Source organism: Stomoxys calcitrans, chromosome 2 (assembly GCF_963082655.1).
Source record: "Stomoxys calcitrans chromosome 2, idStoCalc2.1, whole genome shotgun sequence".
Classification (NCBI taxonomy): domain Eukaryota; kingdom Metazoa; phylum Arthropoda; class Insecta; order Diptera; family Muscidae; genus Stomoxys; species Stomoxys calcitrans.
Window position 1 is genome coordinate 197,065,474 of NC_081553.1, and position 25,297 is coordinate 197,090,770.

General features: G+C 39.6%; 1 protein-coding gene across 2 annotated transcripts in view; it reads left to right on the forward strand.

Moving 5' to 3' along the window:
* Positions 1–25,297, forward strand: part of LOC106081794 (tachykinins) — an 89,517-nt gene that overhangs the window by 48,005 nt on the left and 16,215 nt on the right. For both annotated transcript variants that reach the window (XM_013244003.2, XM_013244004.2), the window contains exon 2: positions 22,942–23,435. In XM_013244003.2, the coding sequence (XP_013099457.2) occupies positions 23,136–23,435 (300 nt within the window). In that variant the 5' untranslated portion in view covers positions 22,942–23,135. The remainder of the gene's footprint in view (positions 1–22,941; positions 23,436–25,297) is intronic.

Below are 25,297 nucleotides of genomic sequence, written 5' to 3' on the forward strand. Positions count from 1 at the left end.
GGGGAGACTTTCCTAGAAAGTCGGGGAGACTTTCCTAGAAAGTCGGGGAGACTTTCCTAGAAAGTCGGGGAGACTTTTCTAGAAAGTCGGGGAGACTTTCCTAGAAAGTCGGGGAGACTTTCCTAGAAAGTCGGGGAGACTTTCCTAGAAAGTCGGGGAGACTTTCCTAGTAAGTCGGGGAGACTTTCCTAGAAAGTCGGGGAGACTTTCCTAGAAAGTCGGGGAGACTTTCCTAGAAAGTCGGGGAGACTTTCCTCGAAAGTCGGGGAGACTTTCCTCGAAAGTCGGGGAGACTTTCTTATAAAGTCGGGGAGACTTTCCTAGAAAGTCGGGGAGACCTTCCTAGAAAGTCGGGGAGACTTTCCTAGAAAGTCGGGGAGACTTTCCTAGAAAGTCTGGGAGACTTTCCTAGAAAGTCGGGGAGACTTTCCTAGAAAGTCTGGGAGACTTTCCTAGAAAGTCGGGGAGACTTTCCTAGAAAGTCGGGGAGACTTTCCTAGAAAGTCGGGGAGACTTTCCTAGAAAGTCGGGGAGACTTTCCTAGAAAGTCGGGGAGACTTTCCTAGAAAGTCGGGGAGACTTTCCTAGAAAGTCAGGGAGACTTTCCTAGAAAGTCGGGGAGACTTTCCTAGAAAGTCGGGGAGACTTTCCTAGAAAGTCGGGGAGACTTTCCTAGAAAGTCGGGGAGACTTTCCTAGAAAGTCGGGGAGACTTTCCTAGAAAGTCGGGGAGACTTTCCTAGAAAGTCGGGGAGACTTTCCTAGAAAGTCGGGGAGACTTTCCTAGAAAGTCGGGGAGACTTTCCTAGAAAGTCGGGGAGACTTTCCTAGAAAGTCGGGGAGACTTTCCTAGAAAGTCGGGGAGACTTTCCTAGAAAGTCGGGGAGACTTTCCTAGAAAGTCGGGGAGACTTTCCTAGAAAGTCGGGGAGACTTTCCTAGAAAGTCGGGGAGACTTTCCTAGAAAGTCGGGGAGACTTTCCCAGAATGTCGGGTAGACTTTCCCAGAAAGTCGGGGAGACTATCCCAGAAAGCCGGGGAGACTTTCCCAGAAAGCCTGGGTTATTTCCCAGCATGTCAGGAAGACTTTCCCAGAAAGTAGGGAAGACTTTCGCAGAAAGGGAACATGTTGTCTTCGCACAGGCAAAGCGATGAGGACCACGTCCACTAGGACACTGGAGATTATTCTAGATATCCGAACCATTAACATACATTGTAAATGTGAGGCAGAAACTGCGACTATGAGACTACAGGCGGTGGGAGAATGGATAGAGGATAGGGTAGGTAGGTCATACCATTATATAATCGAGGCGACGATAGGAAATTCGGATGGATTAGAAGAGTTTTCTGATCGGTGATAACACTTGAGGTCGTGAGCGAGACTCTACCGCCAGGGGCACATTCTTGGAAAGAACTCTGGTATTACCATCTGGGAGATCAGGCTATATAAATGGATTAAAGCTAGAAGACATAGGGATCTAAATTTAGAACCCAAGGACTGAGATCTGTTTTCGGCTGTCTAACCATAATACGTTTCTGCAGGCAAAGATCCGGGCAATCACGGAATGCGTGAGGTGGTGTGGTGCTCACGCGAGAACGTCCAGTATGAACACTTTACGGACAGTAAACTGCCCATCAGGGTAATAACAACCAGGACGGAAGGTCAGGAATCGTCTTGCTATGTAAGAAGGAAATTAACGCCTTCTCCGAGAATGGCTGCATCGTTTAGGTGCCGGGTCATAGCGGAGTAAAGGGGAATGAAAGAGCAGACGATTTGGCAAAGGACTGCCTTCAATAAACTTGGTTAACCCGAAGCATTTCGGATCGACGCGGTCCGAATTAAGGGCGTGGTCGACGAATACTGCGGAACAGCGAAACGGTCGGTAGGCCAGCGAAAAGCCTATGGGGGGATCCAGTTCGTAATAAGACGAGGCTATTACTGAAAGGAAGAAAGAACGAGGTAAGTATAGCTATTGGTATCATAACGGGACACATAGGACTACGAGCTCACTTATGTAATAAAAAGTGAAAGCATGTGTAGGGCATGCGGGGAAGATGATGAGACGTTGGAGCATTTCCTATGTCATTGCCCGGCTTTCGTGGCTAACATACAACGGTATTTAGGTGGGGACACATACCAGACATGAACCAATGTAGGGGCGTGGCGAGGAACTCCTAACTTAGATCTTCTTTTTCTCTGTTCATCCTTATCTAATCTAACCTTCCCAGAAAGTCGAGTGACTTTCCCAGAAAATCGGATACAATTTCCTAGAAAGCCAAGGAGACTCTCCCAGTCGGAGGAACTTTCCCAGAAAGTCGAAGGGACATTTCCAGAAAGTCGTAGGGACTTTAAACAGAAGTCGGGAAAGCTTTCCCAGAAAGCCGGAGGGACTTTCTCAGAAGTCGGGAAAGTTTTCCCAGAATGTCAAGGAGACTTTCCCAAAAAGTCGGTTAGACTATCCCAGAGAGACTGGGAGACTTTCCAGAAGTCGGGGAGACTTTCCGAAAATCGAGAAAGCTTACCCAGAAAGTCAGGGAGACTTTCCCAGAAAGTTAGAGACTTTCGCAAAAGTTAGGGACTTTCCCAGAAAGTCTGGATGACTCTCCTTGAAAGCTATGCATGACTCTCCTTGAAAGTCTGAGATAGATATGTAATACTTTCTGGGAAAGTATCCTAGACTTTCTGGACTTTCATCATCTTAAGTTTCCAAACAGCATTAAAGTTTGGCTCTCTCTCTCTCTCTCTCTCTTCAAATTTGCGATAAAAATTTAATTTTTCGTTTATTTTTGTAATTTGCCTTTCATTAAGTTTTACTTACACTTTGTCCCATATTGTACCGAAATCCCGCTAATTATTGACAAAATCCCAAATGGAAACAATTAAGGGTAAAAAAGTTTCCACTTAAATTCATGAAATTGAATCGAATTCAATTAAAGTGTCTGCCAATATTTAAAGTACGATAGGCAATCAATTGTTTGTGCATATGTGTGTCTATTTGTCCTTTGGATAAATACATACAACATGAATATATTCGGATTTCTATGCTGAACTCAATCAATATATGCATATGCATACATATATTGGGCTGAATCCTATCAATCGAACACAAAAAAGAACTTCCTACCTTTTATCGGAATTTAATGGAACTTTGCATATATTACTGTTGTATTTTTTTAACCCCAATATCCAAAATGTTTTATTTCGTCTACCTTAAGAAGTAAACACCTAAAATATCTCTCCTCTATTCAGAAAAATATTCAACCAAAACAAAACACTTGTACATCAATATGGTCTTCCAAAGAAAGAAAATAAGCAAATGCACTTAAGACAAAGCATTTCCTTTTATCTTTAATATAATTTGCATACACACAACTTGTGTTACTTTGTCAAACAATACTTTTATGTATGAAATTCTTCAAACATGAATGAAAATAATAAAATTAACTGTAGATGATAAATTTAAGTTCTAACGTATGAAATCATAATCGCAACTACTTTGCTGATTTGCAGATTACCATTGCCAGCACTGTTAAGAAAATTGTTTTAATGTCAAATGCTTGTAAAGAAAAACTCACTATCAATAACTGAGATTTTCATTTAAAGTCTCTTTATGGAGTTTCGGTGGCTTGCTAGGAAAGTCTCTGAAACTTTTTAGGAAAGTCTCCAACCCTTTTAGAAGTGTCTTCAACACTTTTTAGGAAAGTCTCCAAGAAATTTTAGAAATGTCTCCCAGACTTTTTAGTAATGTATCTCAGACATTTTAGGAATGACTCCAAACATTTCTGGGAATACCTCACAGATTGTTAAAAAAATCTCCGGAACTTCCCCGAAGAGTCTGCACATTCTAGAAAAGTCTCCAAGACTTTCTTAGACATTCTCCAAGAATTTCTTGGATTGTTTTCAAGACGTTCTTTGATTGACTCCAACACTTTCTAGGAAAGTCTCAAAGACTTTCTAGCAAAGTCCCACGACTTTCAAGGAAAGTCTCCCAGACTTTTAAGGAAAGTCTCCCAGACTTTCAAGGAAACTCTCCCAGACTTTCAAGGAAAGTCACCCAGACTTTCAAGGAAAGCCTCCCAGACTTTCAAGGAAAGTCTCCCAGACTTTCAAGGAAAGCCTCCCAGACTTTTAAGGAAAGTCTCCCAGACCTTTAAGGAAAGTCTCCCAGACTTTCAAGGAAAGTCTCCCAGACTTTCAAGGAAAGTCTCCCAGACTTTCAAGGAAAGTCTCCCAGACTTTCAAGGAAAGTCTCCCAGACTTTCAAGGAAAGTCTCCCAGACTTTCAAGGAAAGTCTCCCAGACTTTCAAGGAAAGTCTCCCAGACTTTCAAGGAAAGTCTCCCAGACTTTCAAGGAAAGTCTCCCAGACTTTCAAGGAAAGTCTCCCAGACTTTCAAGGAAAGTCTCCCAGACTTTCAAGGAAAGTCTCCCAGACTTTCAAGGAAAGTCTCCCGTGACTTTCAGAAAAGTCACCCAGGCTTTGGGAAAAGTCTTCCAGACTTTCTAGGAAAATCTCCCAGACTTTCTAAGAAAGTCTTCCAGACTTTCTAAGAAAGTCTTCCAGACTTTCTAGGAAAGTCTTCTAGACTTTCTTGAAAAGTTTCCCAGGCCTTCGAAGAAAGTCTCCAATACTCTCTAGGATTTCTAGGAAAGTCTCTTAGACTCTCTAGGAAAGTCTCTAAGACTTTCTAGGATTGTTTCCCAGACTTTCTAGGAAACTCTACCAAACTTTCTAAAAAAGTCTCCAAGACTTTCTAAAAAAGTCTCCAAGACTTTCTATAAAGGACTTCAAGATTTTCTAGGAAAGTTTCCTTTGAAAGGCTGGGAAACTTTCCTAGAAAGTTTGGGAAACTTTCCTAGAAAGTCTTGGAGACTTTTCTAGAAAGTCTTGGAGGAAAGTCTCCCAGACTTTCCAGGAAAATCTCCACGATTTTCCTAGGAGACTCTCCTAGAAAGTCTTTGAAAATCTCCAAGACATTCTAGTACAGTCCTTCTCGGAAAGTCTACAAGACTTTTTAGGAAAGTCTACAAGACTTGTTAGGAAAGTCTGGTAGACTTTCTAGGATAGTATACAAGACTTTCTAAGAAAGTCTACAAGACTTTCTAGGAAAGTCTTCCAGACTTTCTATGAAGTTCTACCATACTTTCTAGGAAAGTCTCCCAGACTTTCTAGGAAAGTCTCCCAGACTTTATATGAAGTGAAAGTCCCACAGACTTTCTATAAAAGTCTCCCAGGTTTCCTATAAAAGTCTTCCATGCTTTCTATTTAAGTTTCCCAAACTCTTAAGGAAAGTCTCGCAGACTTTCTTGGAAAGTCACGCTGGTTTTCTTAGCTATTCGCCCAGACTTTCATTGTAATCCTTCTGGACTCCCAGTTTTTCAATAAAGTGTGGCCGATTATCACATACAGTTTTCTATTAATTTCATACTAGTCCTCTTGACTTTCTAGGACTATTTCCTAGACTTTCTAGGAAATTCCTCCTGACTTTCTAGGAAATTCCTCCTGACTTTCTAGGAAAGTTTCCCTGAATTTCTATGGAAGTCGCCCAGAGTTTCTTGGAATGTCTCCAGGGAATCTCTCCCAGATTTTCTAGGAGTTTCCTTGACTATCTAGGAAAGTCTCCCTGACTTTCTAGGAAAGTCTCCCTGACTTTCAAGGAAAGTCTCCCAGACTTTCTAGTAAAGTCTCCCTGACTTTCTAGGAAAGTCTCCCTGACTTTCTAGGAAAGTCTCCCAGACTTTCTAGGAAAGTCCCAGGCTTTCTAGGAAAGTCGCCCATGCTTTCTATGAAAGTTTCCCAGACTCATAAAGTGTCCTAGATTATCACAGAAATAGAAATTTTCCTATTCAATTCAGGCTAGTCCCCTCGACTTTTTTGGGCCATTTCCGAGACTTTTTGAGAAAATCTCCAAGACTTCCAGAAAAGTTTCCCTGATTTTTGTAAAAGTCTACCCGACTTTCTAGGACAGTTTCCATTATTTTCTGAAAGTCTCCAAAACTTTCTATGAAGGACTCCCAGACGTACTACGAAAGTCTCCCTGACTTTGTAGAAAAGTCTACCAATAATTTGGGGAAGTTCTCCGTGACTTTCTATTGAAGTCTCTAAGGCATTCTAGGAAATCACCCAGGCTTCATGGGAGTCTCCTAGAAAATACTCCAGATACTCTAGATAAGTTTTTTAGACATTCTAGGCAATTTTCCCAAATGATGTACTAAACTTTTGACCTGTGTCATGTTTAGATAAGTTTTTCAGTTTCCACATCATCGCTTGACGAATTCGTATTTACAACTTTTTCTCTATTTCTCGATAGAAAATAATTCTTAACTAACGAACATTTTTCTCGATAAGGATAGCTTCATAATTAATTGTCCACCGAGTATTCTTTAAGATGCCAATGTGCGTGCGTATTGCATGGGTATGCTACGAGGAAGCAAATGCGACAACAACCTGTTTGATTATTGATTCAAATTGAATTGAATTGTCGCCATGTCAATTTTAAATTGGGTACTTTATGTAGATTGAATGGAATCAATGAATCGATGGTTGGAGGGATGGATGGATTCTTGTATAGGCCAGGGTGTTGACGAAGATGTGGTGGTCATGGTTCTCGGGTCTCGTTTTCTTAGTTTGATGACAGCAACTACAAGTGACATGGTTTTTTCTATATTCTCTTAACTCATCTTCACATTTTCTCCCATTCGGCATAGTAGAAGTAAATGGCGATAAATCAATTTGAATTTGTATGTTTATGGCTGCAGGTGCCAATGCACGCAGCCACTCTGACATGTTTCCTTTTCACTTGAAAGATGGTGCATAGTTTTATAGTTATTACTAATGCAAAAATATTTGAGCAGTTGGCGCCATTGATGCCAAGGAATACGACTAGCCGTCTCATCAGATGGTGCAACGAATTTATTTACTTTTATTTAAACCAGAAAATATGGTTGCAAGGCAATTCCATTTGAATGTTTGTAGTGTATTCTTAGATATCCAATGAAATGGTACCCTATAGTCTTCTCTTTTTTTTGCATACATATGTATACAGATACGAATTTCAGTATGTGTTTGCTGAGTTTGAACTTTGCAAAGTGTTTTGCTAATCAATGTCAACACTTGAAACAACATAATTATATATTGACAGAGATGTCTGCTGTCACTCGTGAATGAATATGTCATAATGATGACACTTCAAAATGACATTGACGATATGTTAAACGAAACGATGAAATAATTGAGCATTAACTCATGATACTGAAATAAAATTAAAGTGAAATAAAACTTTTCATATTTTAAAATTTCACAAGTAAAGTGACTTTAATTCAACCATTACTGCCCTTATAACTAACTTGGTATCAGCAACCCACTTTTAACCGCCATTTGTCATAAATAACAAGACACGTTTTACACTAGATTCTCTCTACTCCTCTTCCCCATACTGGACCAATTTGTTCACTGCTTGCCTAGCTCTTGAAAAGGCGCCTTTATTGTGGATACATAATGCTGTCGTCGTCTTATTCTTATGTTCCTACATTAATGTAAAGGCATGATGGCATTTCCTCTTCTAATAACGAATATTACAGCACTAATTTCAATGGCATGGTAGGGGCTGCAGAGGGCTGCAATACTGTGAAAGTCGAAACTAAAATTTAATGACTTGAAATATTGTACAGTAAGTTATTCGGGAACTTTTCTGAAGAAAGATTGGTCACAACGCATTGTTGTGGTAATTTTCGACTGTGCAATGCAACCACATGTTGTCTCTATCAAATCTTATCAATATTGGACTAATTTTTAAAACTTGTCATCAATATGAGGCATGAATATATTGGCCATAGATCCTATCATTCGCAATCTGGCGATTTGTGATATAGGAAATAAATCAAACTTTATTAAGGCTAGAACAGACACAAGGTAATAGATGTTACCTTTGTATCAGAGAATACCAAAGTAAGGGTATGTAACTGGGAAGTCTTGTCTTCAGGCTTGCGATATGTTTTACCACACATTCTACAGCGTTATCCCCAGTAGACCTGAGAAAGATGTGGAATCTGTGGAGGGCATTGATTTTAGGTTAAGTTGATCATGAATGCCCTAAACGACTCGCTTAAGTCTGCTTGTCCTGGAAACAAACCAAGTAGTAATCAACGTCTGCCATGGTAGTTCACAGAATAAGTTGATTTAACAAGGGACTGCAGAAGACTCACCCAAAGCAAACAGCAAGTGCATCACAGAGCTTTTTATACCCTCCATCATAAGATGGGGGGTATACTAATTTCGTCATTCTGATTGTAATTACTCGAAATATTCGTCTTAGACCCCATAAAGTATATATATTCTTGATCGTCGTGAAATTTTATATCGATCTAGCCATGTCCGTCCGTCTGTCCGTCCGTCCGTCTGTCTGTCGAAAGCACGCTAACTTCCGAAGGAGTAAAGCTAGCCGCTTGAAATTTTGCACAAATACTTCTTATTAGTGTAGGTCGGTTGGTATTGTAAATGGGCCATATCGGTCCATGTTTTGATATAGCTGCCATATAAACCGATCTTGGGTCTTGATTTCTTGAGCCTCTAGCGTGCGCAATTCTTATCCGATCAGAATGAAATTTTGCACAACGTGTTTTGTTATGATATCCAACAATTGTGCCAAGTATGGTTTAAATCGGTTCATAACCTGATATAGCTGCCATATAAACCGATCTTGGGTCTTGACTTCTTGAGCCTCTAGCGTGCGCAATTCTTATCCGATTGGGATGAAATTTTGCACGACGTGTTTTGTTATGATATCCAACAATTGTGCCAAGTATGGTTTAAATCGGTCCATAACCTGATATAGCTGCCATATAAACCTATCTTGGGTCTTGACTTCTTGAGCCTCTAGAGTGCGCAATTCTTATCCGATTGGAATGAAATTTTGCACGACGTGTTTCGTTATGATATCCAACAACTGTGCTAAGTGTGGTTCAAATCGGTCCATAACCTTATATAGCTGTCATATAAACCGATCTTGGGTCTTGACTTCTTGAGCCTCTAGAGGGCGCAATTCTTATCCAATTTGAATGAATTTTGGCACGTAGTATTTTGTTATGATATCCAACAACTGTGCCAAATATGGTTCAAATCGGTTCATAACCTGATATAGCTGTCATATAAACCGATCTTGGGTCTTTACTTCTTGAGCCTCTAGAGTGCGCAATTCTTATCCGATTGGAATGAAATTTTGCACGACGTGTTTCGTTATTATATCCAACAACTGTGCCAAGTGTGGTTCAAATCGGTCCATAACCTGATATAGCTGCCATATAAACCGATCTGGGATCTTGACTTCTTGAGCCTCCAGAGGTCGCAATTATTATCCGATTTGCCTGAAATTTTGTACGACGGATTCTCTCATGACCATTAACATACGTGTTTATTATGGTCTGAATCGGTCTATAGCCCGATACAGCTCCCTTATAAATCGATCTCTCTATTTTACTTCTTGAGCCCACAAAGAGCGCAATTCTTATTCGAATTGGCTGACATTTTACACAGGTCTCCAACATATATATAATTTAATTGTGGTCCAAACCGGACCATATCTTAATATCGCTCTAATCGAAGAGTAAATCTTTTCTTTTATCCTTTTTTTTTGCCTAAGAAGAGATGCCGGGAAAAGAACTCGACAAATGCGATCCATGGTGGAGGGTATATAAGATTCGGCGCGGCCGAACTTAGCACGCTTTTACTTGTTTTACTTTACTTTAATTGGTTATGACAGAACATTTGTTCCACTATCCGAACGTAGAATAGCGTTCCAAGCGACTCGATCTTCTGCGCTCACTCTAAAATCATTGACACCAAGTTTCGAGGTGTCTCCCACCACTTAACCTTTCCGTCGGGCTTTTGGTCTTTCCGGTTTGCGTGTACCACCGTGTTTGCCTTCAAAAGACTTCTTTGCTGAAGCTTCTTCATCCATTCTGACAACATGACCTAGCCAACGCAACCGTTGTACTTTAATGCAAGTAACTATGCTATCGTCACTGTATTCTGGTTCATACGTCGCCTATATTCTCCATTAACGCAAACTGGTCCATATATTTTACGAAGAATCTTTCTCTCAAATACTCCAAGTACCCATGCCTCAAAACCATATAACAACACAGTTAGTGTCAGTGTCTTGTATAGTGTAATCTTCGTCTGTTGAGAGGTGGCCTTGTTTTTAAACTGCACACATAATCCTAAGTAGCATCTGTTTGCCAGTATTATTCTTCGCTTTATCTCAAAACTGGTGTTATTCTTTTCGATTACGGCGTTGTTGAGGCAGATAATGTTACTGACTATCTCAAAGTTGTGGTTCCCAACTTTCTCCATTTTCGTTATCTGCTCGGTTGTACAAGGAGTTTTGGGAGTTGAAACCATCCATTTCGTCTTATCTCTATTTATTGCCAGACCCTCTCTTTCTGACTCTCTTTCGATTCTTTCAAATGTTGCAGTTACTACATCCAATGACCGACCTGTGAAGTCGATGTCGTCGTCATAGGGCAGTTGCATGTGTTCTCTTGTGATTAGTGTGCCAAATCTATTCACATCTGCATCCTCGTATAATCTTCTCCAGCAGGATATTAAAGAGATCACACGATAGGCTGTCTGCTTGTCTGAAACCTCGTTTGGTATTAAATGTTTCGGAGAGATTCTTTCCTATTCTATGGAGCGATTTCTGTGGAAAACGGAAAGGGCAATAAATGCAACTCTTGCCTCACAAAATTTGTTACTAAGGTTTCTCTTATGACTCTTCTGATCAATGACAAATTTCAAAGAAATCTGTTCGGGTTAAGATATAGATCCCATATATCTAACGTTTTTTTGTAAAAAGGCCTTGCTAACGCATTTATCAACCGGTCTTCTCAAGATTTTTGCACAACGATTTCATCTAGGACTCCCACAATATTTCCGGATAAGCAAATTTTAGTTTCGACGACTTTGCCTGCATACCCAATGTGGTGTGGGGTATCATTTTAGTTAAAAAAAAACAGCAGACAGTGTTTGCTGATATCAGCAAACTTATTTTTCTGGGTATGCTTAACACAAACTTAGCTAAGGCTCGGCTTTCACTTTAATTCCCTGCGGATATCACTCAATTATCCTCGTGTGGGCATTGCATTGTGTTATGAGACAAATCCATCCTAGCATAATTTGTTAAATTTCCCTTAAAAACTATACCATATTTATGTTAATTATCCCCAAAAGTTGTTTATATGCCTAAAGGCATGTAAAGTTTGACAAAATCCTGAATTGGATCCATTACATACTGAGTTTTATTGGTCATTATTCTGAATTATTTTGCACCCTTTTTAGGCTTATCTTTAACAATGTTGTGTGATATTAATTCACACTTAGGGTGATGACATATTTTCAACTTCATCACTCATGGGGTTTTATAAGGGCCACGAGTGTGAGTCTCTCTCTCTCTCTCTCTCTCTCTCACTTTCACTGCATGTGGCTGTTTCTTAACAACACATATAGGAAAAGAGAAGAAGCATTCTCACTCATACATTCAAAAGCATGCCAACAATCCATGCTTGCTGTGATGCGTGCGTGAGTCTCATAATAGATTCATAAATATGGGACATTTTTTACTTAGATTTGTTTAATATTTGTACGTGTGATGTGTGACAGGAATGTCACCAAAACAATTTGCATTACATTCATTTGTCCTGTCTACAATGCATAAAAATCTGTGTGTGTGTGTGTGTGTGGGTCGGGATGTGTATTTAGCACCATCAACACATTATTATGAAGTATTGAAGAAATTTAAGCATTTGGTGTGATGAAATTTTAAAAACAATGTATGGAGTATACCATTTTTGGGAAGGCAAAAGTACACTGAAAAAAAAATTGTCCCAAATTTGATATTTTTTCTTATTCGTACTATTTTACCAATGAAAAGGAGCCAAAGAACCAAAGATGCAATCTTTTAATTTAGTCTCCTATTTACCAACGGACATGATCATCCGTTTCAAATTTTGATCACTGATTGATTCTTATTTTACTTCATAGATGACTGTCCAATTATTATTTTTTGACAATTTATTTTTTTAAACTAAGAATCTTAACCTAAAACAAGTAAAAACGTGCTAAAATCGGCCGGGCCGAATCCCACCACCATGGATTCTGCTAAAATGTGGGAGCTATATCTGGTTATAGACCGATTTGTACCGTATTTGGCACAGTTGGTGAGAGTTATAGCAGAAAACTATGTGCAAAATTTCAGCCAAATCGGGCCAAATGGCGGCTTCCAGGGGCGCAAGAAGTAAAATCGGGAGATCAATTTATATGGGAGCTATATCAGGTTCTTGACCGATTTGAACGGTACTTGGCACAGTTGTTGGAAGTCATAACGGAACACTATGTGCAAAATCGGATGAAACTTAAGGCTTCCAGGGGCTCAAGAAATCAAATCGGAGAATCAGTTTATATATCAGGTTCCTATATCAGGTTCCTGACCGATTTGATACTTGACACAGTTGTTGGAAATCATAACAGAACACCATCTGCAAAATTTTAGTAAAATTGGACAAAAATTGCGGCTTGTAAAGGCTCAAGAAGTCAAATTGGGAGATCGGTTTATATGGGAGCAGGTGTAGCATCGATGCATAAATGTTGAATGCTCTGTACAAAATGAATAATTACAGGAATGGCAATGGACCCTTGTTTTCCGCTGTCGTCCGTACTCAGAACGGCATAGGCGACATGACGAACATGACGAGAACAAACAGGCGTTCTCGAAGTAAACGACGATGCAGCTCTTTTTGCAGGTCTTGCTCATATCAAACAAATAAAAAGGCATTAAGTTCGGCCGGGCCGAACTTTGGATACCCACCACCTCGTGTATATATGTAAACCACCTTTCGTCAACATCCGGTGAAAATGAACCTTAAATAGGGAGATCGGTCTATATGGCAGCTATATCCAAATCTGTACCGATCTGGGCCAAATTTAAGAAGGATGTCGGAGGGCCTAACACGATCAACAAAATCGGATAACAACCCTAAATCGGCGGATCGGTCTATATGGCTGCTATATCCAAATGTGGACCAAAATGGGCCAAATTGAAGAAGGATGATGAAGGACCTAACTCAACTCAATGTCCAAAATTTCAACAACATCGCCCTAAATCGGCGTATTGGTCTATATGGGGACTATATCAAGATATAGTCCGATATAGCCCATTTTCGAACTTAACCTGCTTATGGACAAAAAAAAATCTGTGCAAAGTTTCAGCACAATATCTCTATTTTTAAAGACTGTAGCGTGATATCAACAGACAGACGGACGGACATGGCTAGATCGTCTTAGTTTTTTACGCTGATCAAGAATATATGTACTTTATAGGGTCGGAAATGGATATTTCCATTAGTTGCAAACAAAATGACAAAATGAATATACCCCCATCCTTCGGTGTACTTCCCAAGGACCATCAAAGAGTAATTTCAGTTTGAAAATTAAAAAGCGACCTCAGGGATCTTCTCACCCGCCGGAAGGTTAAGGATTTGATCAATTGCATTAAATTTGCTAATCTTTGGCTCGAATCTTTAAAATTAGGACAAAGTTTTTTTCAGTGTATGAACAGCCTTTTCCTGAGGAATTCTTCAGTGCTAAATTTCATGCTAAATTATACAAAATTGTAAAGTATTAACTTTTCGGCAATGTATCGGTACCTATTGCCATGCCCACGGGAGGATCAACGCTTGAAGAGAGATCGATATTAGGTATCTTACACATTTTTATTATGTAAGAGATGGAGATGTAAAGTCAGTAATACAACTAGGCCTTGATTATTTTCTCACTATTGCTCTCCTCATGTTCATTTCAAACATTTATGACTTCTCTAAACCGTTGAAAATCCCAGATGTCAATGAATTTCGAAGGCTCTCCCACATGTGTCATTTTAAAATTTCACACCACCCCCATTTGTTGTACCCTTTCCCCAACGAAGAAAAACAACAAATGCCAAAGTGTGAAATGTCTACAAATGAGCCACAAAGGAAACGAAATCAAAAATTTAAATTAATCGAAAAAGTTGTGCGGTACCGTAAAAGAACAACAACAATAATAAAAACAAATGCTAACAAAAGCAAGCACACACACACACAAACACGAGGAGACACACACAGAAATAAAGACAAATAAAGTAAACACCCTTTGCCATTTATACACTTACCAAGTCACATGCTTTATACATATTTTTACATACTTAGAAATATGAAGTTCCCCCCACTTTCGTGTCCTTGTGAAAATTTGACAAACATCATCTCCAACTCATACTGGCTTGCTTTGCCGGACATATCCTTAGCAGTAACTAGATAAACATTGAATGGCACAAAGGTTTTTTTAGGGGTTTTTGGAACAAAGAAAACACACTCATCATGGATATCCATATTTTTTGCTTTCGTTTAAGGAAACATTGATTGACTACATTAAAGGGGATATGATGGCTGACGATGGAGAGTAGTTTTTAATGTTTGAAAAGAAAATTTTAAATATTACCCTTCATATTTCTATGATTTTGGTATGACGTGGTTTATTAGATGCACAAGTTAATAATAGGTCTGTTCAAGTACTTTTCCAGTCAAAATCCGTTACTCTCTTTTGCTATTTATATGAACTAGACAGCTGGTTTTCATATAACAGCTGTTCAATGCTGCAAATTTCTATTCGGAAAACAACCTCCAGCAGTAATTGCAAGCTCTCAATTACCAAACCCCCAAAATTTTGCTCTCGAGAGAGTGCGTGAGAACTCTTCCGCTCTCTTCTGCTGGCAAATAAAGTACGCGAACAACTTGCAGTAATAATGTGAGCAAAATTGCACAAATTTTTAAATACACAAGCACACCTAATGTGGATTTGAGCACATATTTATATTTGTTTCTCTTTCGAGACGAGCTCAATGATCGGAGATTTTCTGGTAAAGGAAAATGGAAAAGGAAAGCGAGAGATAGCAAGACACACCAACAAACTATGGGACGCGTTTCGTCTTTGGTTAGAAGACTTTTCAACCATATTAGGTGTGATGGCTTCAAGGGTCGTACGTTGTTGATATGTTGTATTTGAAACGTATTAATTGCGAAAACGCCTCTTTGATACACTTTGATACTCTATTAACTATACTTTTTCCCAATGCATGTGTTTTTGTGTAATGACAGACTTTTTTCTGTGAAAATTACACCACTTCCGTGGTACACACGATTCTGTTCATCTGTTGGAAGTTGTATTGATGGCTTCGAACTCTATACAACGAAAACGGCTCTAGCTGTTGCTCTGTGTGCCCAGGTTCGAATTGGTATATTGAAGTGTAAGCATCTGTCATCTTCTTTTCTATATATAAAAGCGAAGAGTGATTGACTGATTGATCTCTGCCCAGCCCAAACGGTTAAGCTAGAATTAAATGTTAGTCGTAGGCGCGAGATATGTTGAAGTTTGGCAAGATTCTTACTAGGTTAGTTTAGGTTGAAAGGAGGGTGCAGATATTAATCCGTCCTATGCCACTATGGACATACATCTGCGCTCTAAAAACTATAAAGTAACCTCTAAAAAGAAAATTTTAAGTTAGGAGTTACGTGCTACTTACAAAATCCTTAATTGGCTCGATACCACTCCCCTAAGTTCGTTCATGTCTGGTTTTGTGTCTCCACCTAAGTACCCGTATCTGTTAGATGCGAAAGCCGGGCACTGACCTACTGACCTCCTTCTTACTTCCTTTTAGTAATAGCCTCGGCTTCTCACGATCTGGATCTGCACATAGGATTTCGCCGTCCTACCGACAGTTTCGCTGTTCCACAATATTGCATGGGCATTCGTCTGCCAGGGCTTGGCCCCGCTTATTAGTGTTGGTACTACCCCACGCAAACTGGTGAGAGTTCGCATCGCACCCTATTATTACCTCATTTCCTGTCTGTTTTGCTTTCCTCAGCAGCCATTGCTGCTCGACATGGGTGGCAGTGTTGGAGAATCGAAAAGCAGATAAAGTAATGCCAGGTATGCTCCACCGTCTCCCTGTCTCACTACTGTTGCATCCGACGTTGACAACTATGGGGAAAATATATAATTAAAATTTTTATGACAAATAACGCAGCCCCTCGGCTGAGTACCAGTGTTAGCATAGAATAAGTGGTAGTTGATAAGGTTCAGTCCAGAAACTTTGTTCCGGGTCGTCCATGGCTCCTGAATTAAGGCAATGTAAATCTTGCCCTTGCTGATTTTCTTCATCAGATCGTGTGTAGCAGCCTCGCTCCGGTGGAGGTTTTTCTCGATTACCTCTAGTAAATGGGCATCTTGGGAATAGGTGATGATTTCATCGTCTGCTCCCTGTTCTTTCGACTGCATTGATTTTCCTGTCACTGCACTGCCTGATGTCATTGTATTCGGTTCTTTGCCTATCTCAGTTTTCGGACTCTTTACAAAGTCGGTAATGGTTCCATCGTCGGGTCCCTGGTCGTTAGGCTGTATTGAGTTTTCATTCCCTGTACTACCTGATGTTTCAATACAAGGATCTTTGCCTATCTAAGTCTTCCAAATTTTAAGTAAATGGACTTCTTGGGAGTGGGTGATGGTACCATCATCGGCTCCCTGTTCGTTCCTAATGTTTCAATATAAGGATCTTTACCTATCCCAGTATTCCGAATCTTGAAGTTGGTGATGGATCCATCGTCGGGTCCCTGTTTGTTAGGCTGTGTTGGGTCTCCCTCCACTACGCTGCCTGATATAGTATTTGGATCTTTGCTTATCCTAGTCTTTCCAATATTAAGAGAGGCCGTAATTGTCTCGTTGTCAGCCCCCTGTTCGTTGGGCGGTATTGAATCACCTGCCACTGCACGGTCTGATGTGTCAAAATAAGAATTTCTGCCTATTCTAGTCTTCCCAATCTTGAAAAAGACAGCTTTGCTCCCGTAGTGCACGGGAGACTTGATCAATACCCACCATAAGGAGAGTTCCTTCTTCCTTCTCCTCCCTGTGAAAGACCTCCCAATTCTCTGCGACCAAACCTTGGTTTTGCTTGCCCATGAATCCCAACATGCGTTCCGTCGCAAATTTACTGCCCCGTTCCTTGATGAAGACCGTCGCCTTTGTGAGCTGGGGGATAACCATCGTTCTCTCCAGGTCGAGCTATGCGCCCTCCCAGGGAGCGTGGATACTTCTGGCGAGCTGTTCGACGGTATCATTACATCCGCCGACGCAAAACGCAGCGTAAAGATGTCCCCTCTATACTCGCAGCTCATCATTTGAATGGGTTGACCCTCCACAGAGTTCCACACATTTTCGAAAATCCGATAGTTAACTAGATCCTCCACTTGGGACCGATGATCTGGTGGAATCCTACCGGATGCACAGCCGATATTGATGGCTGCATAAGTCAGCTCATCTCTGTTGTGCTTCCTTGCCACTCTGGCGTAAGAGGGCGTTTCCTTACCATACTCAGCGGCCATCTTCCCCTTCCGTGATGGCTGTGGCCTCAGTTTGAAAGTCACAGTCTTCCATGAAGACTCAGGGGCCGTGCGCGCTTCTTTCGTTCCTGTTCCGACTTTGTCTACCTCCGTAGGACACTATCTGGAGTCTCCATTGCCGGATGGCTGGCTTGGTTTTCCCTCCTTTCTTCAGCATTTTAGAGGTGTTATGCTCTTGAGGAGATGTGATTCTTTTTCCAACTTCCATAGAAGTGCTTGGAATGTCAGTTATATCCCTTCCAGCATCCTGCACTTTTGCCCGATTGCGCTCCCGATACATACTCCTCTGTTTCCTTCGTTGTGCCCCGGATCGCTTTCTCGGTCTGCTTGTGAGATTAGCAAAGCCATCGCTCACTTCTGCCGTCATCCCGATGCCCTCATCTCTCGATTCGGCTTCGATGACTGTTAAATTGACACCGTCGCTGTCTGAATCCGAGACAGAACCACCACCTTTACTTAAATGCTGGGGACGAACTATGTATCGCCCAGGGCGAACGGAAAGGGTTAATTTCCCATTACCTAGATTTCAAACGAAAATGAGAAGTAAAAATCAGGAGATCGATTTATATAGAAGCAATATCAATGCACAGGCCAAATGAAACCAAGAATAATAAAGTCAGTTGGAAGTCATGAGAGAAATCATTGTACAAAATTTTAGTCTACTCTGATGACAATTGCGCCCTCTATAGGCGCAACGTATTTCAAATAATACATTTAATTTTTCAAAATACTGTGTATTAGGGTGGTTCAAATTTTCCTCGTTGTCAAAAGTTTGACCAGGAAACGACGGGTGGGTCTAAAATCAAAATCGAGCTTCCAGAGTTGAAAACAAAATCAGAAGTTTTATTAATATGGCACCAAATGCCGAATTTTGGCTTTAAAGCCTGGAAACTTGATTTTGATTTTAGACCCACGATTTCTTGGCCAAGACTTCTAAAAATTGGTCGTTGATTAAGACTTTTGACAACCGCTTGATGTGTGTTCTTTGGCCCTTTCAATTTGACCTACCGTGTATATTTCGTACCAAATACATAAGTGGATATGGGTGTTCCCACAAATACAACAAACAAATGAATTTAGCCAACGAAACTACCCACATATGAAACTCGTGCACTTTCTTATTCATATCTCTTCTTACGAAAAAAAGGAAATAGGAAACTGTGGAAACTTTGGGGCTTCACAATTTGCGGCAAGAGTTACACACATTATTCCAACTTATTCATATCGTATATCCAACAATGAAATTAACATTTGCCATTAAGGCTATGACTATTGTCATTTGTGTAGCATAGCTTTAGGCGCAATATTTTTATGTTTAATTTGCATGGCTTTAGGCGTTTAAAGTTAATTTCCTTTAATAGTCACTTTATGGGGATAGCACAATTGGTCCTTCATGTTAATATTTATTGGAGTTATAAAAGACATACATATTAACATATGGGTGATGTAAAAACACGTGTTTCTCCTTAGGGAAAAAGGCGTTGAGATCGATATAAGAAGATTTTGTTATCGTAATTTTGGAATTATTGAAGTATTCGCCTAAGCTAAATATAAATATTGCACCCTTCGCTTCGGACTCAAAAACGGTTGAACCAATTACCTTGAAATTTTCACAGATTGTGTATGTTGGTCTGGAAGGCAGGGGGCGGGGGGTGGACCCTCCCCCTTACCCCAAAAATACTACTCGAAAATAAAAGTGTACCGATCCGGATAGTATGGAAAGGTATACAGGAGTAGAGACGAACTTCATATTAAAAAATGGGTCCAAGTAACTGGGGGGCCGCCCCAACTCCAAAAGCCCCTAAAATAGGTTTATTGGACGATCACGACAAATGAACGCACGATCATGACAAATGGAAGGTTTGCGGGAATAGATTACGGAGGGAGGAACAGACTTTATAATTTATTGATATCAGAAGGGGGCGGACCCTTCCCGGTTACTCCAAAAACACCACCAAAAATCAAAAGTGAACTTATAATGGCAATATGGGTATCAAATAAAAGGTTTCGAAGAGTAGAATGCGAATATGGTATTAAAAATTCAACTACCCAGGAAGTCGCTTTATCCCCAAAACTCCTCCAAGCAGACAAATTTAACGTTCAAATCAATATGAGGCTCAAATGAAGGGTATTCGGGAGTAGATTACGAATCTGGCATGCAAAATTATAGTGAAGGGGTCATACCAAACTCCCAAAAACGCCCCAAATGGGCACATTAACCATTTATGACTATATGGGACTCGGTTTGTTTGTTTGTTCCGTCGAATCTAAAACGGCTGAACCGATTTTCTTAAAATTTTTACATATCGTGTAGGTCGGTCTGGAGGAAATATAGGATATATAATTTTTTGATATCGGATGAGGGCGGACCCTCCCCCATACCCCAAAAACACCACCCAAAATCAAAAGTGTACCGATAGGTGGGATGGCCACCCAAGTGTCTGGGTGGCCATCCCACCGTCGAAATACCCCGTAAACAGGAAATATTTTCCAAAATGATAATATAGGACTCAAAAGAAAGACATTTGGGAGTAGAGTAAAATTTTGCCCATGAACCGAACAGGAACAAACTTCTCACACTTCAATAAGTGTTTTTCGATTCAAGTCAAGTCCAAGTCCGAACGGCGAGCGACAGTGCGACACCTCTTTGGGGAGAATTTACATGACCATGCATGGCTTGGAACCTCGCAAATTTCGCCAGCATTAAGTGGGGATAACCACCGCTTTATATTTTTGATGTTCTCAGGGGCCACAGTGGCACGGTTTTGATATCCACATTCCGGGCGAAGTGTCCCCACCCTAAAAAGACATTAGAGAGTTAAAAAAGGCGCAGCGGAGCGAGCCCGGTTCGGCTAGTAAAAATTATATTTAATATGGACAATTGCTCCGACGCTACAACAGTCGTTTTGCAACATATTAGACTTCTATAAAATAATGGTGGTCTTTAATCGATCTAGTTACTTTCTCTGTTATGTGTTCATCTTATATCTGCAACCCTTTTTTCCTATGCTTTCCTATGAACCTAAAAGTAATGCAGAAACAAAAACATTTTAATTCTTTTTATACCCACCACCGTAGGATAGGGGGCATATTCAATTAGTCATTCCGTTTGCAACACATCGAAATATCAATTTCCGACCCTACAAAGTATATATATTTCGGATCGACGTAAAATTCTAAGACGATTTAACGATGTCCGTGTGTCTGTCCGTCCGTCTGTTGTAATCACACTACAGCCTTCAAAAATTTAGATATTGAGCTGAAATTTGCCACGATACGTCTTTTTGATGCACGCTGGTTGAGTTCTTGAATGGGTCAAATCGGACCATATTTGGATATAGCTGATGTTGCTGAAATTTGAAACTTTGAGTAGGTTATGTAGCTTAAGGCTTACCTACAACTGACCTACATATGGTTCAGATCGGTCTACATTTAGATATAGGTCCCATATAGACCGATCTCCCGATAGTGGGTCTGAAAACCATAAAAGCTCTATTTATTACCCGATTTCGCTGAAATTTGCAACAGTGGGTTATTTTAAGCTTCCCGACATCTGACCACAATATGGATTGGATCGGTCGATATTTAGATATAGCTGCCATATAGACCGATCTCCCGGTAAAGGGTCTGAAGGCCATAAAAGCTTTAATTATTACCCGATTTCGCTGAAATTTAAAACAATGGGTTATTTTAAGCCTCCCGACATCTGACCTAAATATGGTTCAGATCGGTCCATATTTAGATATAGCTGCCATATAGACCGATCTCCCGGTAAAGGGTCTGAAGCTCATAAAAGCTTTATTTATTACCCGACTTCGCTGAAATTTGCAACAGTGGGTTATTTTAAGCCTCCCGACATCTGACCTAAATATGGATTAGATAGGTCCATATTTAGATATAGCTGTCATATAGACCGATCTCCCGATAAAGGGTCTGAAGCTCATAAAAGCTTTATTTATTACCCGATTTCGCTGAAATTTAAAACAATGGGTTCTTTTAAACCTCCCGACATCTCACGTAATTATGGTTCAGATCGGACTATATTTAGATATAGCTGTCATATAGACCGATCTCCCGATAAAGGGTCTGAAGCTCATAAAAGCTTTAATTATTACCCGATTTCGCTGAAATTTAAAATAGTGGGTTATTTTAAGCTCTCCGACATCTCACGTAAAAATAGTTCAGATCGGACTATATTTAGATATAGCTGCCTTATAGATCGATCTCCCGATAAAGGGTCTAAAGGGCATAAAAACTTTAATTTTTATACCATTTTGCTGAAATTTGGAATAATGCGCAGTTTGAAACCTCCCAAAATTCGACCCAAATATGGTACAGATCGAACTATATTTAGATATAGCTGTAATACAGACCGATCTCCCGATAAAGGGTCCGAAGCCCATAAAAATTTTATTTTTTATCTAATTTCGCTAAAATTTGAGACAGTGAGTTATTTTTAGCCGACCTAAATATGGTTTTGATCGGACTGTATTTCGATATAGCTGCCATATAAACTGATCTGCCGATAAGGGGTCTGAAGCCAATAAAAGCTTTGTTTATTACCCGATTGCGCTGAAATTTTAAACCGTGAGTTTTTCTGAACTTCACGATATCCGACCTTAATATGGTTCAGATCGGTTTATAATTGGATACATCTGCCAAAAAGACCAAAGATTTGTTCTACATATATATTAGACCACTCAATGTCCGTGCCGAATTTGGGTGCATAAGTTATCCAATTTTCACCGGATTGTGATGAAAGGGTATTTACATATATACCCGAGGTGATGGGTATCCAAAGTTCGGCCCGGCCGAACTTTATGCCTTTTTACTTGTTTCATATTCAATTAGAGTACAAAGTAGTAACTTGGTTTAAAGTTAACACTAACACACGAACATTGTTATTGCATCTGTTCGAACGGATGCCTTTGAAAACCTTTTAGTGGCAAAAAGCTCTTAAACAAATGAAAATATAATTAAACGACTAAAGCTCAAAAAATAACAAAGATTTAGAGGAGTTGGATTTTATACACAAAATTAATCTTAAACCATTTTACATAAATTATAAAAATATAGATAAGTATTAGGCAGATAGCACGATTTGGGATAAAATCAAGATAAGCTGGGAAAAAATGATATTAAACTTAAATTAAAAAAAAAATTATTTTCTTAAAAATTTTTTGAGAAAATTTCATATTTTTTAGAAAATTTTTAATTTTTAAAGAAATTTCTGCATTAATTTTAAAAAATACCATTACACATCATGACAGCTATTCTAACATTATGAAATTGTCTGTCATCAGTTCAAAAGGTGATTCAAAAAATTCTTCATTTTCATATTTAGATTTTCCATTTTGTATCTGCCCTCAAAACAAAACAAAAAACCCCATCATATTAAATTTAAAATAATGCAACGGGGGGAAAAACATATCTAACAAAACTAACTTTCTTCTTCTACACAGGTAAACCATATCTTAATATAAACATCAAACGCCCAAGGACACACGCTCCTCAGGATTTCGAGGACAAAGAGTCATAGTACTTCGTCCACGCCGCCACATTCATTGTCGTCGTTGTGCGAGTTAAAGCAAAAAAAAAAATAAAACTCAAAAATAAGCGTAAATAGCAGACCATAGCCGGTGGCAACAAGAACTAAATGGCAAAAAGACAAAAGCATCACCAACATCAACAGCAGAGGCAGCAACAGCAACCTAGAGAACGACAACTCCTGCTTAGTTTTGGCACAACATCATGCATTATGATGGTGATGGCGGTTGTACTTATGACCATTTTGACTAGTAGTGTGGCCAGTGTAGATGCTTTAAGCATTCCACTTAACACAAACGGAAATAGGTTGCAACAACAACAGCAGCAGCAGCAGCTAACAGGAAACGAGCATGTCCATCAAAATAGCGATAACAACAACAATGAAGGCGATATAGATAATTATATTATGGTAAGTTGAAATTATCACAATGTTTATAAGTAGTAATGCTATATGGTACTAGCATCCCGGTGGTCCCCTTTGCTATCCCCTTTTTAATGAACGACTTCCTAAAACCTAAGTGGTCACTGAGTTTATAAGATTATAAAGTTTTGTAATAATTGCGAATAAAATGTCAGAAATCTGTCCCCTTCTGCAAAGAAAGTACCACATAGTACCAAGAATAACAATACATCGGAAAAATCATTAAGTCGCCCAATATATGTCGCATTTCTGTCAAGACTGCGATAACGTTTGTCAAATTGCTTAATTTTAGCAGTCCCCGTTCGCTGTAAGAAAAGATAAGCTATTTCGTACTATTTGGCACTTTTTGGTACCAACATCCATTATATATTTCCTTCTTGTACCTACATGCAAAATTTCAGTCCTTTAGCTCTATCTGTAAAGAAAGTACCAAATGGTACAAATTTTGGTACCAAAATGTACGAATTTTTAATAGATCATTTAGTTACCAATGATAACTACATAACTACATGCCGAATTTCACACCTCTAGCTCTATCTATAAAGAAAGTACGAAATGATACCAATTTTGGTACCAAAATGTGCGAATGATGAATCATACCCATCATATTCCGACCTCAAGCTCCATCTGAACAGAAAGTACAAAATGCCAAATTTCAGTCCTTTAGCTCTATCTGTAAAGAAAGTATCAAATGGTACAAATTTTGGTACCAAATTTACGAATTTTTAATAGATCATTTGGTCACCAATCATATGTTTCTTAGTTGTAACTACATGCCAAATTTCAGACCTCTAGCTCTATCTATAAAGAAAGTACGAAATGGTACCAATTTTGGTACCAAAATGTGCGAATGATGAATCATACCCATCATATTCCGACCTCAAGCTCCATCTGAACAGAAAGTACAAAATGCCAAATTTCAGTCCTTTAGCTCTATCAGTAAAGAAAGTACAAAATGGTACAAATTTTGGTACCAAAATGTACGAATTTTAAATAGATCATTTAATTACCAATCTTATATTTCTTGGTTGTAACTACATGCCAAATTTCAGACCTCTAGCTCTATCTGTAAAGAAAGTACGAAATGGTACCAATTTTGGTACCAAAATGTGTGAATGATGAATCATACCCTTCATATTCCGACCTCAAGCTCCATCTGAACAGAAAGTACAAAATGGTACCAAAATTTTCGAATTTAGAATAGATCATTTAGTCATCCAACATTTTTTTTCTTGGTCCATCTATAAAAAAAAGTACCAAATAGTACCAATTTTGGTCACGAACAGTCTTGGAGTTTAAGAAGGAGATTAATGCCTTCTCTGAGAATGGCACGATCCCCTTCGTTTGGCTGTCAGGCCATAGCGGGGTAAGGGGGAATGAATCCTTCAATGCCAAAACGTTCGCCCTGGCGGTATGCATCGACATCGAGGGGGCTTTTAACAATGTGCGGACCGACACACTGATCCAATCCTTAGACCAGTACCTGGTTGACCCGGTCCTTAGAGACTGAATGAACCATATGCTAGAGAACAGGTGGATAAATTGTGTGTCCCATGGCATAAATCTAAGGGAGAAAGTGGCACAAGGCACGCCACAGGGGGACATTTTATAGCCACTCCTATGGATGACCACAATAAATGACCTATTACGGATTCTATGCAAAAGGGCCGAAAGTGTCTTGCATAAGGCATATGACTGGGCTAGACCCAAAGGTCTCAATGTTAACCCAGAGAAGACTGAAATATTAAATATTAAATTGGTCCACCTTCTGTGCCTGTTCACAAGAAAGACGAAGGTGGACCAATTTAACGCACCACGTTTCCTCAATAAGATGATTTCAATATCTGACA